The sequence below is a fragment of the Wolffia australiana genome, chromosome 2, assembly GCF_029677425.1.
Source record: "Wolffia australiana isolate 7733 chromosome 2, ASM2967742v1".
NCBI classification, from domain to species: domain Eukaryota; kingdom Viridiplantae; phylum Streptophyta; class Magnoliopsida; order Alismatales; family Araceae; genus Wolffia; species Wolffia australiana.
The window spans coordinates 5,346,484-5,369,671 of NC_135836.1; the positions used below are offsets into that span (position 1 = coordinate 5,346,484).

At 39.6% G+C, this 23,188-nt stretch overlaps 2 protein-coding genes across 4 annotated transcripts; both read right to left on the reverse strand.

Moving 5' to 3' along the window:
• Positions 1-1,143: 1,143 nt before the first annotated feature.
• On the reverse strand, positions 1,144-8,254 carry PBS2 (cysteine and histidine-rich domain-containing protein RAR1). Of its 2 annotated transcripts, XM_078591791.1 has the most exons (5): positions 7,605-8,254; positions 7,441-7,523; positions 2,675-2,844; positions 2,397-2,575; positions 1,144-1,436 (listed from the first exon to the last, which is right to left on the reverse strand). In XM_078591791.1, the coding sequence occupies exons 2-5, from the start codon at positions 7,503-7,505 to the stop codon at positions 1,344-1,346; spliced, it is 507 nt and encodes a 168-aa protein (XP_078447917.1). In that variant the 5' UTR covers positions 7,506-7,523; positions 7,605-8,254; the 3' UTR covers positions 1,144-1,343. The 2 variants fall into 2 exon arrangements, with proteins under 2 accessions (XP_078447917.1, XP_078447916.1); XM_078591790.1 differs by lacking the exon at positions 7,605-8,254 and having other exon boundaries at positions 7,441-7,583.
• An 11,164-nt stretch (positions 8,255-19,418) lies between these two features.
• On the reverse strand, positions 19,419-22,959 carry LOC144716608 (FKBP-like peptidyl-prolyl cis-trans isomerase family protein). Of its 2 annotated transcripts, XR_013584945.1 has the most exons (8): positions 22,802-22,959; positions 22,241-22,304; positions 21,922-22,154; positions 21,474-21,583; positions 21,031-21,139; positions 20,879-20,955; positions 19,730-19,914; positions 19,419-19,629 (listed from the first exon to the last, which is right to left on the reverse strand). XR_013584945.1 is itself a non-coding variant. In XM_078591792.1 (7 exons), the coding sequence occupies exons 1-7, from the start codon at positions 22,887-22,889 to the stop codon at positions 19,795-19,797; spliced, it is 801 nt and encodes a 266-aa protein (XP_078447918.1). In that variant the 5' UTR covers positions 22,890-22,959; the 3' UTR covers positions 19,419-19,794. The 2 variants fall into 2 exon arrangements, 1 of the variants encoding a protein (XP_078447918.1); XM_078591792.1 differs by having other exon boundaries at positions 19,419-19,914.
• Positions 22,960-23,188: the final 229 nt, after the last annotated feature.

Sequence of the window (23,188 nt, forward strand, 5' to 3'; positions counted from 1 at the left end):
ATACGTTTATGATTCCTCTAGATGAGTAAATTGAAGTTCTTCCCAAGATGAATGAAACTAAAAATCCATTTATGAGGAGGATTATACTTTATAGAAAGAATGAATGCTTAATAATCATCTAGCATTTTCAGACTGTTGATTTCTGATGAAATATCTGAGGTAAGTTAATAATTTTATTTACTAAGTTCAACACTTGCAAGATTAGTCAATATTTTATATTTTTGGATCCTACAAGAAGTAAAATTGCAGATTATGAATAGGGAATGACACTATCAATCAATATTTGACAAAATAAACTGGCTGATTCTGAGGCAACAATATTAGGAAAAAGGACAGGCAAACATTTTTGGTACTTAATGTAAACAGGATGACGACGACAGAGATGACGACATAGATAAAGAGGTACAAAGAGATTGATAGAAAGAGAGTGAGAGAGAGCGAGAGAGGAAGGGGGAAACTAAATAAAGATAAAATGAGACACATTGGGTGAGATAGTGATATAGAGAGCAAGATACAGATATATACATAGAGAGAGATAATTAAAAAGAAACATATAGAATAACATTTAGAGAGAGTGTGTGAAATTTTTTTTTATAATGAGGTAAAAGTACTTCTATAATGTTCAAAATCGTTGGTAGATGTCATTTAAGCATTGTTAGAAACAAATTTGAAACGTTTCGATTATTCATTAATATTTCTTCCGTGTCATCCAAACTCACAATCTCTCTCTCTCACCATCCCTTTGTTATCCAAACTTAACATCTCTCTCTCACCATCCCTGTATCAAACAAACTCAACATCTCTCTCTCATCCCTTGTCATCCAAACTCACCATCACTCTTTCTCTCACCATCTCTTTGTCATCCAAAAACTCACCATCTCTATCTCTCCAACCATCCCTTTGTCCTCAAAACTCACTATAATTGTAATATGATGGGCATCTTCGTCATCATCATCGACATGCACCACTCGGCGAGGAATTTGTCACCATCATCATCCATGGAGATAATGCTTTTTTCTTCGTCCACCAAACCCAAGTGTCATTTCCAAGAGGGGCAAATATGTTGTCTTCAGACATGTCAATCAATATTCAATATTTTCCCAGATAAGTTGGCGGATAGGCAACATTAAAAAGAGAAAAAAGGACAAAATGCACATTTCTTGCAAGTGGATTATCTGCAACTGGTCATATTCAACAGAGGCACATAATCCAATTAAGCCAAACTCATTTTAAAGAAGAAAAAAAAGAAAAAAAAACAGGGGATCAGGATGACTAATCGTAATGTTGTTGTTTACCATTTTCTAAAGGACGAAGATCAAAGAGTTTTCTTTAGGGCATCTCCATCAAGCTGCCTCGGCGTTGTGCCATCCCTTGGCGCAAGGCGGTATTGCCATGAACTCTTCGAACTCATTTACCAACACATCGCAACATTTCCACTGCAAGATTGTTTGCCTCAAAAAAATTAATCACGAGAGATATATATATCGATATTGATTAATCAATGGACTTGAACGTTTACTAATGAGGAGAAAAATATTTTGAAAAATCAACTAATGAACTAGAGTGAACTGTTTCAATGTTACTAAATAATTTGTATTTGCAACTATTTTGAGGGCCATCATAGCAGAATTGACTTAATTTTTATTAATACAAATCCCCCATTGCTTCATGGAAAATGTTATCCATCCTCTAAAAGATAATCATTCTTGGTCAACATAACTGCAAGAAACATCCCTCTTTATAGAACGGGTAACACTAAATTAAGGTCTAATGCTACATGCACAAAGTAAATAAAATAAATAGCAGCTTTCAACTCGTTGTCTTTTCTGATTAATAAGACGACCGGGGGAGAACGCCTGTACAGTATTTTAAAAGGGTATTCTAGGTAAATTTGTGACCTCTTATCTGTCAATTTAGCGCAGATATTTTGGACAGACAGGAGGTTGTCAGCTAGCCAACTCCGAATTCTTTATTTCCATATACTGACATTTCCTTTTCCGAATTCTTTTATTTCCTTTTCTGTTATTTCCTTTTCCGTTACATGTAACTCCCTTGTAACCCATTATATAAGGGGTACAAGGGAACTGATTGAATCAATGAAGAAGTTAAGTTTCTTTCTGTCTCTCCTTGAATCTGTTGATCTTTGTCCTTGTCAACAAGGAATTGTAGTTGGAAGGATTATTTGTTTACCCTTCCAACAGAGGTCCTAGAATTGAGTTCTAAGCCCTACCTTCTCTCAAATCTCCTCTCCAATTTCTAAAAACCTGACAATAATATAAGGTGTCTTCAATGAAGATCAAGAAATATATAGGTATAAAATAACTTCCTAAGAATATAACAAAATGGAAGACGACGATCATTAAAAACAAAAATATAAATCATAGGAATGAGATTACCCCTCTCTTTCTGTCATGGAAGACGGGCGGACCAGGGTGATACTCACAAGCTGCCTCGTGATTATCTTTCTCTTTGAAGGGCTTGCCACAACCTTTGTTCCTGCATGTCTTCGACTCATTTAGATCAATCCTCCTTGGAGGGTTGACTTTTTCAGGCTTTGGTGGCTGGGCCTGGGAGCCTGAAAAGAATTGACTCCGATTACCAATTTCACACGTTCAGAGAGGAAGTCGGTTTCAAATTTGTTTCCCCAAAAAATTTAAAAAGACGGAAACATTACCGTGATCTGAACAGAAGAAACCTTGGCGGCATCGTGAACAGCTGGTGACTTCTTGCTTACTATCTGTGGGCTTTGTCCCAGGGGTTGAGTAACTGACAGGGACGGCCCGTGGCTGTGTTGGCTTAGTTTTGGCGAAGAGTTTTTCAATGGTGTGTGTTCCGGTCTTACATCTAAAAGGAAGCCAGAAAGAGAGAGATTAAGTATCATCTAGGGTACGATGCTTCCAACGAAAGAAATTCAGCTACCAATATTAGTTGACCCTATGTCTTCTGCATAAGAGATGCCACAGTTAGGGTTCTTCGATTGGATAGGATTGACTCTGATCAAAAGTCTCAATTGAAGGAATGGCCCTGATCCTGATAGTATCGGCCAATCAAGATCAGACCAAGATGAACGACCTAAACAAGAGGTAGTTCAACCGCGTATCAGTCGATCAGGCAGATCTTTCTAATAGGCCCATTTAGGTGGAATGGGCCAATTGGGTACAATCAGGTGCTGTCACATGGCTTGCCAATAAATTCCCACATCAGTCATTTCTGAAATACATAGTATAAATATCTCAGGCTAATGATCTTTTGAAAAAATATTTTCCATGGATCACAACTGAAAGAGAGATAGAGCAGAAAGGGCCTTAATTATTGATTAATTTATAGATAATTAAAAATTTCAGGATGAGATCTAGTCACAGTTTGAACCAGAGCCCTAGAGACAAGAAGAAAAGTCCCCCATCACAGAGTCGGGTTCTCAAAGTGTCAAAAGAGTAAAATCAGTTTACAGGAACTGTCCATATTCATAAACAGAGTTTTGATTGACACAATTAATGACCAACTATATCCAGTTCCCTAAGAACAACAGAGTTGTAATTTACCTTCAGAACAGTTCCTGTTAAATACAGTTGGCATTCCCCTAAGAACAAATAATAACTGTAGCATGATCTGGGCCTAGAGCCATTGCCATCTCTTCCTTGGGACAACGTGTCTCTAATTTCATCTGATTTTTTTGAACAACCGGTAAAGTTGTCTGCACATCCAACTATGTGTTTTTGATAGTGTGACAATTCCTGACAGGAAAAAAATGTTGATGCTCACTTTAAAAACTTAAAAGCACCTTCTCAAGAAAACCACGATGTTGAGAAATTAAAGATACAAGCAACCAAAAGAGCCCCCAGAAAGGCAGAGTCAAGCAACTAGCCCAGGACAAAAGATTCTGGAAGGCAGGTTCCAGCAGGTAGACGCGGTACATTAGGAGAGCTGGGTCACTGAGGAGTCACGCCAAATAAGGTCTAAGCAGCTTGCCGTGAAGGATAGAGAGGCCATTCAGGCACTCTGTGGTCTTCCCTCAACAGGGCTAATGTCCAGAGATCAAAACCCAAACATATTGGTGCTGGAGATGGAGATTCTTGGGGGCCTTCATCTGCCGCCGGTGGTTGATCTCTGAAGCACAAGACACACGTAGCGGACGGGAAAGAATGTAATGTGCACTGCGATCAGGGAGGAGGCCAGCAAGATGGCAGAGGCCGACATAGTGGGGGGGAAGCTGAGTGACGGAGGGAATGAGCCTCACAAGATTTAGTAAAGTGGTGGTAGAAGGAATATGGTACCTAAGATAGCAGGAGATGAGGGGAAGAACCAATCCTCTCATGAAGTGCTCCTAGAATGTTTGTGGGCTCCACGACAAGCGGGGGAATGGAATAATGGGGAGATCTCTGCGGGAAATGGGGTGCCATGGTGGTGTGTTGATACACTCCTATCTCTCTCTCTAGAGAGAGAGAGAGAGAAAGATTGAGAGAGCATATCTGGTCGAGATCTTCAAGAATTTCCAATCAGGACAGGAATTAGATAGGTAAAACCAGAATAACCAGATCAGTTTATCCTGCCACTGGATCAGGGGGATCTCATGGTCTCCAGCCCACCATCGCCTCCCTGACATAGAGTCTCTCCCCGGCGTCTTTTGCTCTCATGTGTGATTTGAATCTGCATGTGAAGGTTGGCACACTGTTGTTATTCATCCTTACAGTGGATGCACTCCCTATATAAGAACAACCCATGCTTGCTCCCACAATCTGTTCTAAAAGTTTCTGACCCCTCACTTCCCAGCAGGTATCCCTCTATTGCAATACGCTGATGACATAAGCTTCTTTACGGAGGGATCTGTGCAGGAGGCGAAGAGTCTCTTCACGGTGTTGGACCTCTTTGTAGACTGCTTGGGACTTTTTATCAACTGTGCCAAATAATTTTTATTGGCTTCGGGTTACCATTAGATGAGTCTCTATGCTCTATGGCATTGGGGACACCAACTAGAACATAAGGTACCTGGGCTTGTCTTTAAAGAGGGCTCACCTCAAGGCCACAGACAAGCAGCTTGTCACAGATAAGATGGAGCTGTGGTTTGGGGGATGTAGACCACAGTGTTGTTGAATGGGGGGAGTTCGTCTCGTGCTGTTGTGGTTGGTGCTCTCAATGCTCCCCATCCTCCATATCTTGGCCTCCAAGATATGCATTGGTGTCAGCAAGCACTTGGGAGGTTTGATGCGAAGGGTTCTATGAAAATGTGCAGGATCAGAGGAGGGTAAGGGGGATGGCCCTCATATCTTAGGACGTGGTCTACAGGCCAGTCAACTGGGGGGCTATGGGTGTGATATGATCTACCAATGCATATATGTTAGGAAGAAGTCACGGCAGCGGCCCTGCCCAGAAACCTCGGCCCAGTCCGTTGACGATCCAATTTAAGGCCTCTCTCTTGAGAGTAGAGGGCAGGAATTATCAATGTGAGTCTCCCTCTCCCACCTCCTCCTCTCTCCCTCGGGCTGTGACCCTCATCCTCTTCGTGCCTGCAGGTGGACGTCGCCAGTCTCAATCGCGATGCCCTCCTTCATCTGGCAATCCTTCGTCATCCCTCCACCATTCCCGTTCTTTCTTTCTTTCCCGGGAATCTCTCTCTCTCCCTCTCTCTCTTTCTCTCTTATTCCGAACCATCTCTCCCGAATTGAAAACATTGTGTTCTATTGAATCTCCGTGGTTTACAATCTAGACCCATTACAGCAGAGTTAGATCTGGTCCCCACACGGGATCATATCAGGGTGTCACAGCTATACGACACGAACCTTCCTTTTTTTAGCCAAATAAATGGGCTGACCAATGGTAACAGAGGAAGATATGCAAATCAAGGCCTTGAAAGACACCTGAGGACCATGAATGGGCCGGGAGTGCGCACAACTCTGGGTTAGAGGGTCATTCACATCCTTGCAAGGCTTAAGGCAAGTGTTTCCTCAAAAACAAGAATTTTTTGCTGCCAAGCTGGGCGACAGATCTAGTTTCTGCTGTTGGCTGAACAACTGTTTAGCTTGGGGCCCCCCATGTGCAAAGGTTCCCATGGCTATGTGCAAAGGTTCCCTATTTTCCCTGACGAGGATGCATAGGGCCATGGTTTTGGACTTTTGGGACAGCATGATACGAACCTCGGTCTAGGTTTGTATCGGAAAGAGGGTAGAGGGCGAGGCAAGGTAGACATTCCCGGGCTAGGAGAGTCGAAACTAGAAAGATAGGAGGAGTCGAAGAGAGGAGGCAGGGATCGACCAGAGACGAGCCGCCTGATGACGCGGTGAAGGGTTGACGATCGCGGGGACAGGGATCGTCGGAGACTAGGAGAGAACCGAACAGCAAGGGTAGGGATCGGATTGGAGGGGAGCCGGCTGAAGATCCGGTGAGAAGATCACGGGGATAGGGGATCGCTGGACGGTCAAGGGGACGGGACCGAGACAGGGAGGATCGAGATAGTGAGCCAAGAGGCCGATCTTACCTTAAGTCTTGACTGCCCTCCTCAAGGGAGGGCTACACATATCTATAAGAAAAGAAAGCAATCTACCCTAAGCATGATATGACTAAAATGCCCTTAGTGGGCTAAAATGCCTAAGATACCCTTGGGGGTACAGGATCGTATCACAGCACATGCAATCCATTGTTTCTCAACAACTTATCATCACAACGGGTGGAGGATTATCAGATGATGCAACGATATCTACTACATCTGCGACTGGGGCACAAGATGCAATGGTCTCTTTTTCGTCAAGGTCGCATGCATACAAATCAGAAAAAGGCAATCAGAAGAGGAACCATCAATGCATATTGTGACATATGGAAGCTAAAGATCCCCCTTAAACTGCAGTTGTTTGGGTGCTTATTCCTTAGATGAGGATTGGTGATGTGGGCCTTTAGGAATATAAAGCTACCGGAAGTCCCAATAGAGCATGCTATGTATACGAGGGTGAAGAAGATTGTTCCCATCTTTTCTGCAAATACATGTAAACTTGGCAGCGTGGGCCAACCAGTTTATGACAGGGGTGGATGTCTCCTCAGAGGAACCCATTTGGTACTCTCCATAGGAAAGGGTAACTAGGGGGCAGGAGCAGGAATGGTTGTTTGTTGTACTCTTGGAAAATTGGCTGCATTGCAACGAGGTCGTTTTCAAAGGATGAGAGGCATCACCAGTTGGTGTAGTACACAATGTGGAGAGATTGATCTCTGTTTGGAGGTGAACGGAGGGTATGGGGACCCCTTGGGTCAAGGATGAATTTATAATTTTCGTGTAATTAATCAAATAGGGAGGATCATTGATCTCTGAAGACTTCCCCCCTATATTTTTTAAAATAAGTTAAAGATGTAAAATAGATAATTTAAATAACTCCAGGTCAAGACAGAGGACAATTTTTTTTGAATAAAAGGCCGAGGCCAATATCAGAAAGAACTATTGCAAGGTTGATGTCACACCCGGGGATTGCTAAAAATAAACTGAAATCATGACTTCTTTGTTTGCAGCATCCCCACTCCTTCATGCCATCGTGAAAAATTGGCTGAAAAGGTCATTTCTGAACCATATAAGAACGAAAATGGATTTCAGAAAAAAATATTATGTAAATGATAGATCAACATACCGGCTAGAATTCATGTAGGCGACGTAGGAATTGCATGCAAAAAAAAATAATAATCAGTTAGGAATGATAAAATAAAACGATAAAATATTTAGGATTATTTGGCGTTTTCCATACCAAGGGAAAGTCAAATAGATATGACTATCAAATAAGGCTGCACATCTGAGTATCAGACGACACTGAAATTGTATTCTCTATAAACATTGTACTGCCCATGATGCGAATCATAAATCTCAATGTTACAGGGAGAAAAAAAAACAAAAGTCGATGGGAATATCAAATCTACAAGGGATTCCAAGGAATTCACCAGAGAACGAGATATAGAGAGTACAGGAAGTAGAGAGAGAGCCGCAAAGAAAGATAGTGATAGAGAAAGAAAGGCAGGAAGGCAACGGCATAGAGAGACAGAGACAGAGGCAGAGAGAGGCAAAGAGAGAGTGAGTGAGAAAAAGAGAGGAAAAAATATAGAGATAGAAACAAGATCAGGAAGAAGAAAGGATCCTCATGAGGCAGCGGAGAGAAGATTACGTTTAAAGACTATGCACCTTGATTACTGCAGAAGAAAGCTGGAATGTACTAAGACGCAACGAGCACTCTTATATCCAAAAAAAAAAAGAAACAGAGTCAACAGAAAACTAATGCAGCTCAGTAGATGACACAAAAATCATGGAAAGGAATCGAGTGGAACGCACTAGATTCCAAAGTACGGCTCATGTCCAAGTGAAGAAAAAGACGAAAAATTAAAAGAAAACTCATGCAAATCAGTAGATGAGAGAACAGAAAGAATAAATAAAGGAAGAGAAAGGTCAATTACAGATGGGTGATATTGACATGATCCCTCCGGATTATCATCATCAGTAAACATGGCATCGCATCCAATTCGCTGGCACCTTGCAGGAACTCTCCTCACGCCGATTTCCCCACCTTCCATTCAAACCCGCCCAAGAAATCTCCTCTGAAATAAATTCCTTTAGTGGAACCGTCTTTGAACTCTGTCTTGTACCAATGAATCGAATAACAAAGCGGATGATCTAAAAAAAAGTACTAAAATTTCTGAAAAGGCACCGTTAATAGATGAAAACTAATCAAAATCCACTGAGTAAAACCTCTCTTAAACAAATAGCCAGCTTAACGTTGAAGCAACAGTCAAGGAAATCGGGAACAGCAAGTTCGACTGAAAAGAACAAGTATATACCAAGGAATATGAAGAAATGAGAGAAAAATAAGGCATAAAGAAATCAAATTTTCAGATTTCCGCAATTGGTCGCGAACTTGCGATCACCTGCAAAGGTTCGACAAGCGACGGCGGACGGCAGGACTTCGCCTTCAATCAATGCTTCAAATGTCGCAAATTTCCTCCAAACTTGTAATTTGTAAACGAGCTCGAGAGGGAGATTGTTTTACTAATGGGCCGGCCCAATTAGGCCCAGATATGGTGACTTATATAACGCGGCCTCTTTTACAAAATAATATGGAATTTGAGATTGGGAAAATAAGAGAACTTGAAATAGATAGAGATATAAAGGGAAAATTAAATTAAGACGGCCCAGAGCATTTTTATTGCCCCCTTCTTCATGTTTTCAACTCAATAAGTTCAAGAAAAAAAGCAGAGAAATCAGGAAAATTCGGGAGAATATACTAAAAGATATTTTTCACTGATAACATGCAATTATAATTATTTTAGTGCAAGTAAAAATAGAATATGTATGAAATTAGTACTGTAAATGGAATGTTATCAGCCCTGGTGTCCTGTTCTCATCCCAGTCCCATGAGATGTGAGGTCATATGAGGAAACTATTGTTTTTATAGGCAAATATCTAACTCTCCCTAGATCTCTCTTGGTTTCTCTCTGTTGGCATCTCTCTCTCTCTCTCTCTCTCTCTCTCTCTCTCTCTCTCTCTCTCTCTCTCTCTCTCTCTCTCTCTCTCTCTCTCTCTCTCTCTCTCTCTCTCTCTCTCTCTCTCTCTCTCTCTCTCTCTCTCTCTCTCTCTCTCTCTCTCTCTCTCTCTCTCTCTCTCTCTCTCTCTCTCTCTCTCTCCTCTCTCTCTCTCTCTCTCTCTCTCTCTCTCTCTCTCGCTCTCTCCCCCTCTCTCTCTCTCTCTCTCTCTCTCTCTCTCTTTTCTATATCTCTCTCTCTCTCTCTCTCTCTCTCTCATTCTCTCTCGCTCTCTCCTCTCTCTCTCTCTCTCTCTCTCTCTCTCTCTCTCTCTCTCTCTCTCTCTCTCTCTCTCTCTCTCTCTCTCTCTCTCTCTCTCTCTCTCTCTCTCTCTCTCTCTCGCTCTCTCTCTCTCTCTCTCAGTTTCTCTCATTCTTGGTTTCTTTATTTTTCTTGATCTCCCTCTTTTTTTGGTCTCTCTCACTCTCATTTTTCTATCACTCTGACTCTATTTCTCTCTCTCACTCTTCTCTCCTTTTCATTATTTAAAAATACATCACCATTATCATCCATGATAACCATCCCATCACGTCATAGATCTGAGATTCTTTGTCATTGTCACATCATCCATCACCAATATTCTGTCACACTATCCATCACCATCACACACTTCTAAAACATTATTCATCACCAATACATGACTGTGACAAATGATGTGATGGATGATATTTGTGGTTCCTTATTACATATGAATAAAAATGAATATTCAATACCAATGAATATGAAACAAGAAGTGGAATGTACATTTGGCTTGCTAACATAGCAGCCATATTTATCCATATATTTCCTACACCTTGGCCTTACACCATATTTGGAAACAATGAACCGCACATCATCCAGCAAGGTTGCTACCCTCAACCTTATGGCTCTAGTAGTAGCTCTATCGTTTTTTGCATTATAATGAACAACATAACAGCTATGCACTATGACTCATTCTACTATGGTGCACCAGGCACCATAAATCTTTAGCACATAACACGCTCCCTACAGATCTATCACTCTATTTATATCATTCGGTGGCTATGGTACCAAGTACAAGGTCTCCTTAATGTATGTACTTGATCATAGAAAAAGAGAAGTGGCGATGTTCCAAAAAATAACAGTCATACAATTCATTGTCGCCGAGTCGGAGCATAATAAAATGGAAGCATGGGGTAGACTCATTCTTGATGTGGGGTATGCACGACTCAAGATGCAAGCCACACTCATGTTCATGAATACATAATCTAATATTATTTAAGTAGTGAGAAGTGATACCTACAAGGTAACAACTAAAGAGACAAGGGTAATAGCAAGGTGAGACGGTGATAATATTCATAGACTTTTAACTATGAAAATGAAAGATGAGATATGGAAGATATAAGACAATCAGGTTGAGAGAGAATGAGAAAGAAAGATAAGATACATAAAGTTAAGGAATGATGGACGGGATATGAAGTGGTACAGAGAGATTTAAATAGATATATGGATAAATATGGGTACAAATTATGCAAGTCTTCAAATAGTGGACGGATGTGGAAATATGATAGAGTAGGGCGTACCACATATTTTTGGATTTTTCAGTACCATTGCTCACCATTCAAGGATATAATAAGAAGTTTATGATTTATTTTTATTTGCTCTATTTTCATATATTTATTGATTTTTGAGACTAACCCCACTTGACCCCTTAGAGTCAAGTGGATTTCTCACAATTTCTTGGAGTTTATTTGAAAAACATGACTTAGGTAAATACAATGGTGAAATTGAGATAAAAATGGGAGGACACTAGAAACCTAAGACATCTCATAGATAATAAGGAGAGGCCCAACATACAAGAAGCCCACTCTAGAAGCCCATTCTAACCTCCTTAAGGATAGGGTCAACTAAAGGCAAGAATAGGGGAACTAACCCACAATTTGAATTCGAAAGGCCTGTTTTCAAATATGAAAAGGAGGGAATAAGGATCCAGGATAGGAATTAAGTAATCCTAGCCCTCCAAACCCTTGGAATTAAATACAGTGGCCGGGAGAGTTAGCGTAGTTCTATTTAATATTTTCTCCCCTCCCTTTATATCTCATCTTGTATTTCTACTCCCAACTAGTTCTTGGAGTCCTATTGCATCAGATTTCTTTGATCCATTCTTGATCTAGAAGAGTGCGGGAGAGAGAGTTCAAGGGTGATCAAGATTCTCAGAGAAAGAGCGCCACTTGGCCCTTAAGTGGCAACAAGGTTTATGTGATCTCATGAATGTTTAATTCAAGTGGATATCCTAGACTTCAGCTTTACATCACATCAAAAGACATTGGAAAAATCCCCCAGTAGCAAAAAGTTATAGTATTTTCAGTCTAGTACCCATTTTTTTGTGGAAAGCGCAACCAAAGGTTTTATTTGTCCTTAAATTTATTTCTTTCCCTAAAAAATCCACAATTTTTTCTAAAAATCATATTAAATTATTATAATTTATCTAAAATAAATAAATATGTATTTTATTTATTTAAAATAGTTATGACTAATTTTAATTTATTTCATTGATTTTCCTATTTAAAAAATACTTTAAAATCTAGAAAATATTAAATCACCAAAAAAATATTTTAAATATATTTGAATTGCATTGAGGATTTGACCCTTACTTACCCTATTCTAAGTAAGGAAAATTTTATAGATATTGTTGCATAAATCAAAGCTTTATACGACTTATTTAACTCAAATTCTGGTTTATCACTCTCCAACTCACTCTCTTTCACAAAGTCTAAAATATATGAAGCAAGTTCAAAGATGAATTTTACAATAACAGGCGTGATGGGGGACCATCCAGGCGGGTGCGTTCCGACTTGTCATCAGCCACTTCGTAGAGCCCGAACTCATGTGAAGAACTCACATTTCCACTACCAGGTTTGAGAAGCTGCATTCGCGTTGTCTTGTGACGTGTCGAGTTCATTTGTGTTTTTTTTTATGACGGCCCATTCCTCGTGTACAGGCCCCATCATAGCACCGTTTTACTCTTTTCTCATCGTTATGTGTTTGACTGCAAGGAGGCCCCTCCTGCGTGTGTACAGGCCTCCCTCGTCGTCATGTGTTTGTTTTGTATGGTGTTCTAGTTGCACCTTTTGGGGGGGAGTCCATGTTTGACTTCTTTCCCCCCCAAAGGACCCTTTTAAGGGGAAGCACACTAAGCTTCCCCCTAAAAAGGAGCCCAATAGGGCACCCATAACCGCCTCTTTTACTATAAGAAAAGAGGGGGGTGGGCGAGCGTGGGAACCAGTTGTTGTTTTGAAAGAAAAAAAAGTGTTCTTCGTTGTTCTTTTAGGATTCCTTCAAGAAAAGAGAAAACAGAGAGTATCCACCCGTAGATCTACCTTCGTGATTGCATCACCATAAAATTGCTGATCCCGCACAACCATTCACCATCGAAGCAACTCTCACCGCGATCGTGAGAAAGCCAATGGTGTACTCCTCATCTTCTCGCGGACGGAACCTGCAACTTGCTAAGAGAAAACTCATCATCGTCATGGTTATTCTTTCGCGTCTCTAGTGAAACCTACTGTGATCCCATCTCCCTCCTCACGGACAGAATTTGAACCTCGACGAGAAGGTCAATATGTGCCCTACGATGATCTACTAACGTCCATCTTTCCCAGACTCAGTCATCTAGATCTGCACCCTACGACATCACCCTACCATCAGAACCGGTTGCGAGACAGCATTTTATTGAGAGAAAGGCGAATTGCATCTCCAGTCGCAACCATCTGACGTGTTGTCGTCCGGTTATTTCAACCGCCTTGGTTCTTAGTCTGTCATTGGGAGACCACAGAAAATGATCGCAGCTATCTCCACTGGACCAGCCTGTGGTAGTCCTGGGTTCACTAGCTGCCCCGGAATTTCCCATTATCCGTCATCTCCATTGTCAACTACTTCGTTGTGGCACGATATTCATCTCACTACTAATCCATTCGCGGCTGCTCCGAGTGTCCAAACGGACCACAGGTCACCCGTCCTCTCTCCATCTCTCTTTATGTTGCAGTTTAATTATGTCTTTGAGTGCTGATTTTCTTCGATTGCTCCTCTGCAACGATAGAATTTAAAACGTGATTATAGGTTTACCCACCGTACTCGTAGTAGAGATTTTCTTTCGTCGGTGTCAGATTAGCTTCGTTCGCGGAGACGGATGTAGAAGCTTGTGGACGGTAAATGTCCCCCATTCCGTCAGCCGTTCGAACCGAACATTTGGGTCATTGGGAGCTCTTCTGTGCCAAACCCTTCGTGTCGTTATCTATGCCTATGCTCCGGACCAATTGGATTCCAATATATTTCTCATTGATTTTTAACCATACACATCATTAAAGCATTTGCTCCCGTATCCTTGCCCGTCTCCTATGGTGTAGCATGAGTCGCTCGATCCCGGCACATCGTGTTACATCAAGGTGCCTACACATATAGATCAAAAGGCATAGATAGATAGAAGGTGTAAGTACAATGTTCTCTAAAAAGGGTGATGCAACTTGCGAACACTTTTATTAAAGAAGTACATAAACTTGTCCCTGTGCTTTTCCATATATTGTAGATAATTTATAGAAAATTAATTTGAAAAATGATGTCACGCCGTCGCGTGTCCTTCCTTTCAGATTACAGTTATCGTCATTTTAATCCTACATTTTTTAATGGACATGTCTCTGTGAGCATTAAAAAGTTAAACAACTTTGGCTCATGATTGACCCTTATGGTGGAGCAGATGTTATAATGACATAGAAATCAATAATTGGTCACCATCCAATAAATTGAATGGTGACATGTGGAGACTCAAAAAATAAAGATGGAAATAAATTTAAATGTTGCCTTTAAAAACACTCTAAATCCTAAAATTCTAAAAATATATATAGTCTGACTTAAAAAAATTATAATCTCTACAATTATCTTGTAAGAAATTTTTAAAAATATTTTGACTTAGAAATTTTTTTTCTTTATAGATATGATGTAGAAAAATTCCTTAAAAGAAATATAAATCAGAATATCATTGTAAAATATAATTAATCACGTGTTATTAAAGCACCCATTTTGGCTACCAAACCTAACAGGGCATTCAACTTTTCCATGCGAGGCTTTAAGATAGGGTATGGCTTTTTGTGAATTGAGGGAAACAAACTCATCATATTCAACTTCTACTCAATATGAATCTTCTAAATTTCATATGTGAGGAAGATCAGCCTCTGTTCTTATATGATATTGTGAGCTGGTACAAACAAGAGATAGCATCAGGGAAGGATCTTCCAATAGACAGTAGTAATCATCAAGTTATCAAATTACATGATTTATTTGGAGGAACTTTGTTTTGTTTGTGCAATCTACTACATCAATCAAGGAGACGAGGGAGATAACCGTAAGTGACACACTTCTCAGATAGCTTTTCCGTGGAAGTGGCCCTAGTCACTATGGGCGATGGATACTATGCGGTCGTGAAGCTACTCACCATATTTTGTTTGAGTTCATTAAAATAAAATTTCATTCATTATTATTATTATGTTGATATTTATAATGAAGTCTATGAGTACATCCAATGACTTAAATAAATTATGAAGAGATCATAGTACATCGATCATTAATATTTAGATAAATTACTCTTAGTATTCCTATTTGAGACATAGATGATATGGAAATGGAATTATTTCAATAGAATAACACTATATGATCTTAATTATACGATAAGTAAGGCCGATCATGTGGCCATTAATGTGGATACACTAAGAACAAATGGTGGTTATTCTATAGAGAAAGAGTTGATTTAATTGATCTATATGAATCCTTGAATGGTATTACACCTAAAAAATAATCAGGTTGATTCATGCCATAGTTGTATGAGTGGTAGTATGACGGTGTTTAAAACATGGTTTATGAGTCTCTAATCATGGGATTCAAAGTAGTCTTATCTCAGATATAGTACGAATTAAACAAGGTAATTGAGCGATCAAGTCAAGATCACCCCTTCTCTTTATAAGAGGAGATTGACTCGAGGAAGATGATGCAGTTGAGTGATCAAGATCACCAACTCTCATTAAGGTATGGGATCTAAATCAGTCTTATCTGAGATATAGTTAGAATTAAACAAAATGTGATTGAGTTATCCAGACAAAATCTCTAGCCATGGTGAGGATATTGGAGAAGGCATTCACTAGTGATCCCCATTATGCATTAGTACTAACTGAAGGACAGATTAGGGTTTGATGATTAATTATAACCTAAGTTATTCGTTAGTCTCATGTGAATGATGGATTATACACATATGGCAATTGATGCCGCTAAAGGTTCCAAGAGAGAGTTCATTTGATACTTTATATATTCTAGAGCATGAGGCATAGCTTGGCATCCCTTGGGCTAGAAACTAACTTATTGATCATTAATTAATTAATTAATCTAAATCTTGATATAGTTAATTAATAAGTTTGGCTAATAATTTTTATTGAGAAATTAAAGCTATTAAATAGAATGAAAACAAGGCCCTCGAGGGTCACACACATAAAATTAAAAGTGAATTTGTTGATATACTTTATTTAAGGAAATTTTAAGAAATCTTTAAAGTAGAGTATAAATAGGGGAAAGGACACCCATTTTAGGCATCCAGGCTATCCAGAACTATGCCCCATTTTTCTTCAGTCTTCTTTAGAACCTCAACCGAAAAGAAAGTATTGATGGTTAGAAGATCAACAAGGTCTTCTAGAAGAGTTGGAGAAGAAAAGTGTAGATTGATGACACGATAAATTAACATATATTTTCATATATTTTAGATGTTTTTAGAATTATTAATTTATAATTTATCATGTTATTATTTGAATTAACCAAATATTTATGCATTAGCTAGAAATTCTAACTTTTGCACATTATGATTATTTTTCACTAACTTCATTGACTTCTATGAAGTCAATCAGTTTGATTACTGATAAGTCTTTTATAGTTCCAAATGTGCAGAAATTTACAGGAATTAGAAGATACAATTCTTAGGAAATTGGAGGATTTTTGGGAGCTTAGTGATTATCAAAGTGGGCTGCAAATGATGAAACGGTGTTGTAGGCTTTTAAAGGAGAGATCAGAGGGTCTTGGGCCACGACCTGACCTACCCATTGGGCCTTCAAACACCTTAAAAAAGAAACAAACTGGAAATTACAAGGCAAAGCTCTCAATCCATGGAGAAAAAGAGGCAAAATGGCAAGAAAAGATAATAGATAATGCCCAAAGGGGTATTTAGTAATTCTCCCAATGTATAAATAGACTTTTTCTCCCTCATTTTCCCTCATTCCGGACGTGCTCTAGCAAGAGCTGGCCAGCAGGACAAGGCATTTTTCAGAATCCAGGTTGTTCAACCTGCTTAATGTGAGTTTATTGAAGTTTTCTCTTAGTCTCGTCTCTTGTTTGCATTGAAAAATGCCTGATCCTGGTGAAATATAAAGATCCATACTTGAGAGGAAGCATTGAGGGCTCAGTAAACTTGTATTGAGGCTTTAGAATCTTAAATTTCTACTTTCTCCATCACTTCCCATCCATTTACCCTTAAAATCCATCACTTTCCCACCCTAAACACTCATTTTCTCTAATTTCTCTCTCTAAAATAGGTTTTTTCTCTCACTAGACCTTCATCTATCTCCATAGTTACTTCCCTAAAAATTTCATAAAAAATCTTCTTCATTTGCACATCCAAATTCTATCTCAAACTCCTACACTCTCTCTTCATTTTTTCTCTCTATCGCCTCATTTTGGCCCTTTCTCTCTCTAGAATCTTTTCTTTCTCTCTCTAGACCTTAATCCATATCCATAGTTCACCCCCTAAAAATTCCATAAAAAATCTCCTTCATCTACACCTTCAAATTCCCTCTCAAACTCTCTCTCTCTACACCATCTCTACATTTTCTCTCTCTCTATCTCTTCATTTTCTCTCTCTATCCTCTCATTTCAACATTTTATCGCTCTAAAAATGTTTTTTTCTCTGTCTAAAATATCTCCCTATATCTCTCTAGATCCTCGAGCATGCCCTAATTCAAACCCCAAAAAAATCGCATTACAATATCATTTTTTATCATTTCAAAACTCAAATTTTCTGTCTTCTAGCCACCACCGTGCGGTGCAGTGCAGTGCCTGTGCAGCAGGGACAGCCTTCTGCCCACCGGTCCGCGCGCAGCCAGTGCACACGACCGCAGGGCACAGGGTAGCCCTGTGCAGGACTTAGCCAAATCGGCTAAGTCCTGACCATTGGGATAAGCCCAATAAGGCTTAAGCCCAATTTGGCTAAGTCTTCACTTAGCCAAATTGGGCTAACCTTAGTGGGCTGACCCACTAAGGCCAGCCATATACGGGCCACACCAGACCTGCTGGTCCATCTGGCCTGCCGCCGGCGCCGCCACTCCCCTGCCGCCGCCGCCGCCGGAGTAGGTAAATACCATATTTTTAATATTTAAAAATTATTAAAAAAATAGAAAAAAAATCGGACAAAAATCAGAAAAATTATTTTCTGCATTGAAAAAATCCGAAAAAAATTAAGAAAAAATCTAGAAAATTCATATAATCTATTTTAAGTCATTTTAACACCTAAAAGATTCTTTAAAAATCTCTATCTCTCGTCTTTAATATTTATAGTTGTTTTTTTATGTAAATTAATTCCAGAAAATTCTAAAAATATTTATTTTTGATTATTTTGCTAAGAGAAAATAGAAAAATTAGTTTAAAAATATGATTTTGTGTTTCTCCTTGTATTTTGGCTTAACTTAAATCATCGGGAATTATAAAAATTACCTAAAAATCTAGAAAAATCTCAAAATTTTGTATTTTTCACGTTTAAAATCATTTTCTTCATCCCAACCTTGAGGAAAAAATTCTGAAATTAAATTTCTGCCTCTCTGTGGATCGACCCCTTACTTGCCCTATATTAATAATAAAGTATTTAAGTGAAAAATTTTCATAAATATTGTTGGCTAAGTCTGAATCAAAACAACGACATAAAACCCCTAAATTTGGACTTATCATAGATCCAAGTGCCCCTTGATTGTGTGGATACTTCTAGAAGTCAGACTCATGAACATCTTCAAAACACTCTCCTATGAAGCAAGTCAAGGATGGAACGAGTTCTCCACAAGGGACCAAAATTTTGTTTTGATTTAATCTTTGATTTCAAATCAATTTAGAATCGATTTTAGCTTCTGCTGCCATGAAGAGGGTTTTAAGGTTTTCATTTCCCTTCATTGGTCAATTAACTTATGGAGATTTTTCCAATAAAATTTGGCCACTCCTCATAATTTAAGGTTAAGAAGCTGCAACTTATGAACCTATGCCATATGTATCATTTCAAGAATAGAATTTTTTATATCCTCTGTTGGTCAAGTAGATCCCAATAACGTGTCATTTCCCCTCATTGGTCAAGTAATTCTTGGAGATTTTTCTAACAAATTTTGGCCACCCCTCGTAATCTGAGGTTAAGAAGCAGCAACTAATGAGCTTAGGTCATATGTATCCTTTCAAGTAAAGAAATTGTTGCATCATTTGAGTCGTAGTATTCTTTAGGGCCCTTTGTCTGGACAAAGTTGGTACCTAAACTTCACTTTGATAGTCACAGTTGCCTTGCGCCTCTCGATTGCCTCTTCCTAACGAAGGAAACCTGATTCCATATCCCAAGAGGAAAAAAGTCATCTATTCTTGCATGCCAATCATCTCCATCATCATAATCTGATATATCATCCAATTCTTGATGAGCTTCTTTGAGAAGTCGTAAAATATCACAAAAATTTTGCAATCCTTTCCTCAATGTTTGTCAAAGATCTCTTGCCTAAGTGGGCATGGTTTCTTCTACGAGGGTGAAGCTTTGGATGAGATGCTAAAATTTGTTTCCTGACTGAGTAGTAAGCAAAGGAAACGTACCTGATAAATGGTGAGAAAATGATGAACTTATGTAGATAGATGTATTTGACTCTATCTTATGACAATGTTATGAGGAAGAAAGAAAACAAGAGAGGACATTATACATTTTATCCATATGCCTCATTGAAACAGAAAGTAAAAGGAAATCGACTCATCAGGCAGATAGGTCAAATCAGCCAATGGATCATCAAGCAGTCCTCTGGATTTATATGATTAAATCTGCAGATTCAATCATTGATCAACTAGTTCAGTCAATCGACCCTTGCATATTTTGATCTGGCCGATATGAGCACGATTTGCAATGTCAAATTTGACTGACCTGAGCTGCCCATTTTCTGACTTTCAAAATGCCATTGCGAAATCCGACGGTGCCAATCACATCAATCATTCGCACACGAAATCGGAGTAGAATCCGATGGTTCTCCTTTGACAGTCCTTCACCCCAAGAAGCTCCACGTCGAAGACTTCAAACTGCTTGGCACTGAAAAATGTGGAGGGCCCCACCTGATCCAAAGTTAAATAAACCACCACCATCATCAGCCAAGTAGTAATAATCATTTTAAAAAGAGCCAATTTGGCTATGTAAATTAAAGCGTGGGAACGGACGGCAGAAGTAGGACGGACAAGACGAGATGGACTGCACTGCATTTATAGTTCCGGATCGTCCCGGACGTGGACGAAGGACGGGACGGGACGAATTTCGTCCCGTCCTACGTCCAATGTTAGCTCAGGGATGAAGGACGGGACGGTTTTTTGTCCACCGACAAAAAAACTATCCCATCCAATAATCTCGAGGATGGTTTTTCGTTCCGTCCAGTCCTCCCGGAATGAATTTTCATTCCCAAATTTGTCCCGGACGAAAAGAACCCATTTTATATTTTTAATATATTAATATAAAATTTTCTAAGTATTTTAAGGGAAATATGGAGAGAATGCAAATGGTCATTTGTACAATTAATTCTGAGCGGCGTCAGTTTGCACGAGCGAAAAAACACAAGGACCTTGATGCAAATTGTCATAGCAAGGCCACGTGGCGAGATCTCAACCGTCGGATGTGAATCCTGCGGTTTTCATCCACATCTGTCCGTCCATCGTCTGAGACCTCCAGACAGACGGTTTTTTCATCCCACGGGACAAAAACCATCCCGTCCGGTGGTCCCCGGGACGAATTTTCGTCCCAAAATTTGTCCGCATCCTCGGATGGGACGATTTTTTTGTCCCGGGACGAAAAAATAGTCCCGTCCGCGTCCCTGAACTATAACTGCATTCAGTCACCCGTGGCAGAGCCTAAACATTTGTTTCGTCACTATTGGGTGAGCTGGACAGAACAGATGACTGAACAGACGGAAGGCACGAAGGCTTTCCTTCCGTTCCCGTTCCAAGGTCAGGTATGATGATTGATGAGAACTGATTGAAAAAACTTAATATAAATTCAATAATTGATCAAAAAGATAAATAAAAGATTTACCGGAGGGCCGAGCTCTGGGGGGATGATGATCCTGCGTCTTCCGCCAGGTCTCATATCACGAATGCCTTCTTCAAAACCTGAATAAAAAAACATTTATTCAATGTGTGATTATTCTTTAGGAGGAATAATGTGCCCTAGCGAAAGGAAGTTACCAGGGACGAGAACCTTTGTGCCCATCCGGATCTTCGCAGGGGAGCCCTGAATGTAGGTGCTGTCAATCCGACGGCCAGATTCATTGTATCCAATGTAGTGGAATGTCACCTGCGATTAATTGACCTCAATTTTAGAATGAGATAGAAAATATTGGAGTAACTTTAATATTATGAAAGGCAATAGGTTATCTACTTATTACTGTATACTGGTAAAAAAGGAGAAAAGTATATAATGGAAATAACAAATGTATTGTGTTCATGATGAATTTATATTTTTCACGAAGTAGAAAGGATAAAAAATATCAGTAGACACTAAATTATCTTTCATCAAATTTTATAACCGGGGCTTTATTTCCAGAGAATATGATTAGAAAATTTGGTTCAAAAATTTGACACGGGTCTAGGAAATAACATTTATTGGGAAGAAAAATGAAAGAAGAAACCTGTTGACCATCCGTTGGGCAATCACCTTGGCCAGCAGCGATATCCAAGTAAAGCAGGCCTGAATCGCACTTCACATATTTTTCAGAAGTCACCACCTTTACCTCAAATCCTGGAAATCAGATTAAAATTTGTTCTCACTATCCAAAAAGCATAATAAAAATCAAAAAATAAAAATTAACAGTCGTGCAAAGGTAAAGACAGTATTCTGGAAAAGGAGTAACATTCACCTAAGAATGAATGCCGATACAAAATACAATCTTTACGTTGGAGAAACAATGCTCAGGATGATCACGAAAAGAATATATTTTTAATGTTTTAAAACTAGGCTCAATGATAATTTATTAAAAAAATTCCAGGGCAGAGAGAGCTGTGATGAGACATGTAAACATGGAAATTGATGAAAAATGTTTCTTTCTTATTTACCATGTCATAAACATAATCATTTACCTTCCCTAATGAAGTTTGGGAAGTCTTCCGGCACATTATTTGCAGCTTGAATCTTTCTGTTTTGTTCAAGCAACCTATTCTCGTCGAACTTGCTCTTGTTCTTCCCTTTCGCGAGAGCTGGTGAAGACATAGCTATGCCAGCGGAAATCAAAGGTAAAATAACAAATCCCCGACGGCAGTGAGCCCCATCCAAATGCATAATCTTAATGTGTTCTTCATTCTTCGTCAGGTCGCTGACCAAGGCAATAAATAATTTTAATCAGGAAAATTTCATCAACATTCAAAAGACTTCTCAAATACAAGCCAGAGCGCCAATTACCTTGACACTTGCTGCTGTGTAGAACTACACGTAACAACAGTAAGTCTATAACGCGCACCTCTACCTACAGAAGATAATCAAAAAATTAAAAAGTTGATTAAGTTTGCCGCACGTTAAAACTCAACAAGTTATGTCCTTAAATCTCACTTTTCCTCTACAAATTCGCATCAACAGAAGTAAAATGAGGGATGAAATCCATTTAAAATAATCAAAGAGTCACACATCGCGGTCCACGTCAACTAATTGCTCATTAGCACACGAAAATGAACAAAATCTTTAGCAAAGAAATGGAAAATATGCCTCAAGAGCAATCACTCATTTCCAGCGCCAGCAAACCAGAGGAATCAGAAAAAGCGTGCCGTCAGTTGCAAAGCCTTGAATCCAAATTCCCCTCCAAAATCTCACGTTAACAGAAACGGCATCCAGGATAAAGTCAATGGCGAGCATCGTGCTCACATATCCCGGTCGCCATTGAAAAAAGGCTCAACAAAAACAAGAAAAAAACGAATCTATACCTAATCAACCTCTCTAAACCAATTTCTGAGCGGAAGAGAAACTTACAAGGAATTCGATTCATGGAAAACTTCTCATTTGAATTCAACAACGGCGCTGAGGTCGATCCAGAGGCAGCAACACGAGATGCCATCATCTGGACCGTCTTCGCCAATCGCCCGCGGAAGGTTCTCCTCGAGCAATGGCGCGAAAGCTATCCTCTCCTCTCAACTGCAGTAACTACGCCTAGGGAACGGCCCGTCCAGGACGTGACGCCCCGGACGTGACGGGACGGATGACGGGTTGTGACATGACGAAATATTCATCGCGTCACCGTCACGTCACGCGTCTGACGATTTTCAAAAAATCTGTCACATGCCCGTCCCTCGTCCTTGCATCCCAGTTCCATCATGTCACCGTCACGGTGATGGCGTCACCGTCACTAGTGACGGGAAT

Bases quoted from the DNA above. Each gene is read 5' to 3' on its own strand.
- LOC144716608 (XM_078591792.1), bottom strand. From the start codon at position 22,889: ATGATGGCATCTCGTGTTGCTGCCTCTGGATCGACCTCAGCGCCGTTG. The intron at 22,305-22,801 runs GTAAGTTTCTCT...TATCTTCTGTAG, and splicing joins TTCCATGAATCGAATTCCTT to GTAGAGGTGCGCGTTATAGA. The intron at 20,956-21,030 runs GTAACTTCCTTT...TTTTTTATTCAG, and splicing joins CACAAAGGTTCTCGTCCCTG to GTTTTGAAGAAGGCATTCGT.
- PBS2 (XM_078591791.1), bottom strand. From the start codon at position 7,505: ATGAAGGAGTGGGGATGCTGCAAACAAAGAAGTCATGATTTCAGTTTA. The intron at 2,845-7,440 runs GTGTGACATCAA...GCTTCCTTTTAG, and splicing joins TTATTTTTAGCAATCCCCGG to ATGTAAGACCGGAACACACA. The intron at 2,576-2,674 runs GTAATGTTTCCG...AATTCTTTTCAG, and splicing joins TTTCTTCTGTTCAGATCACG to GCTCCCAGGCCCAGCCACCA.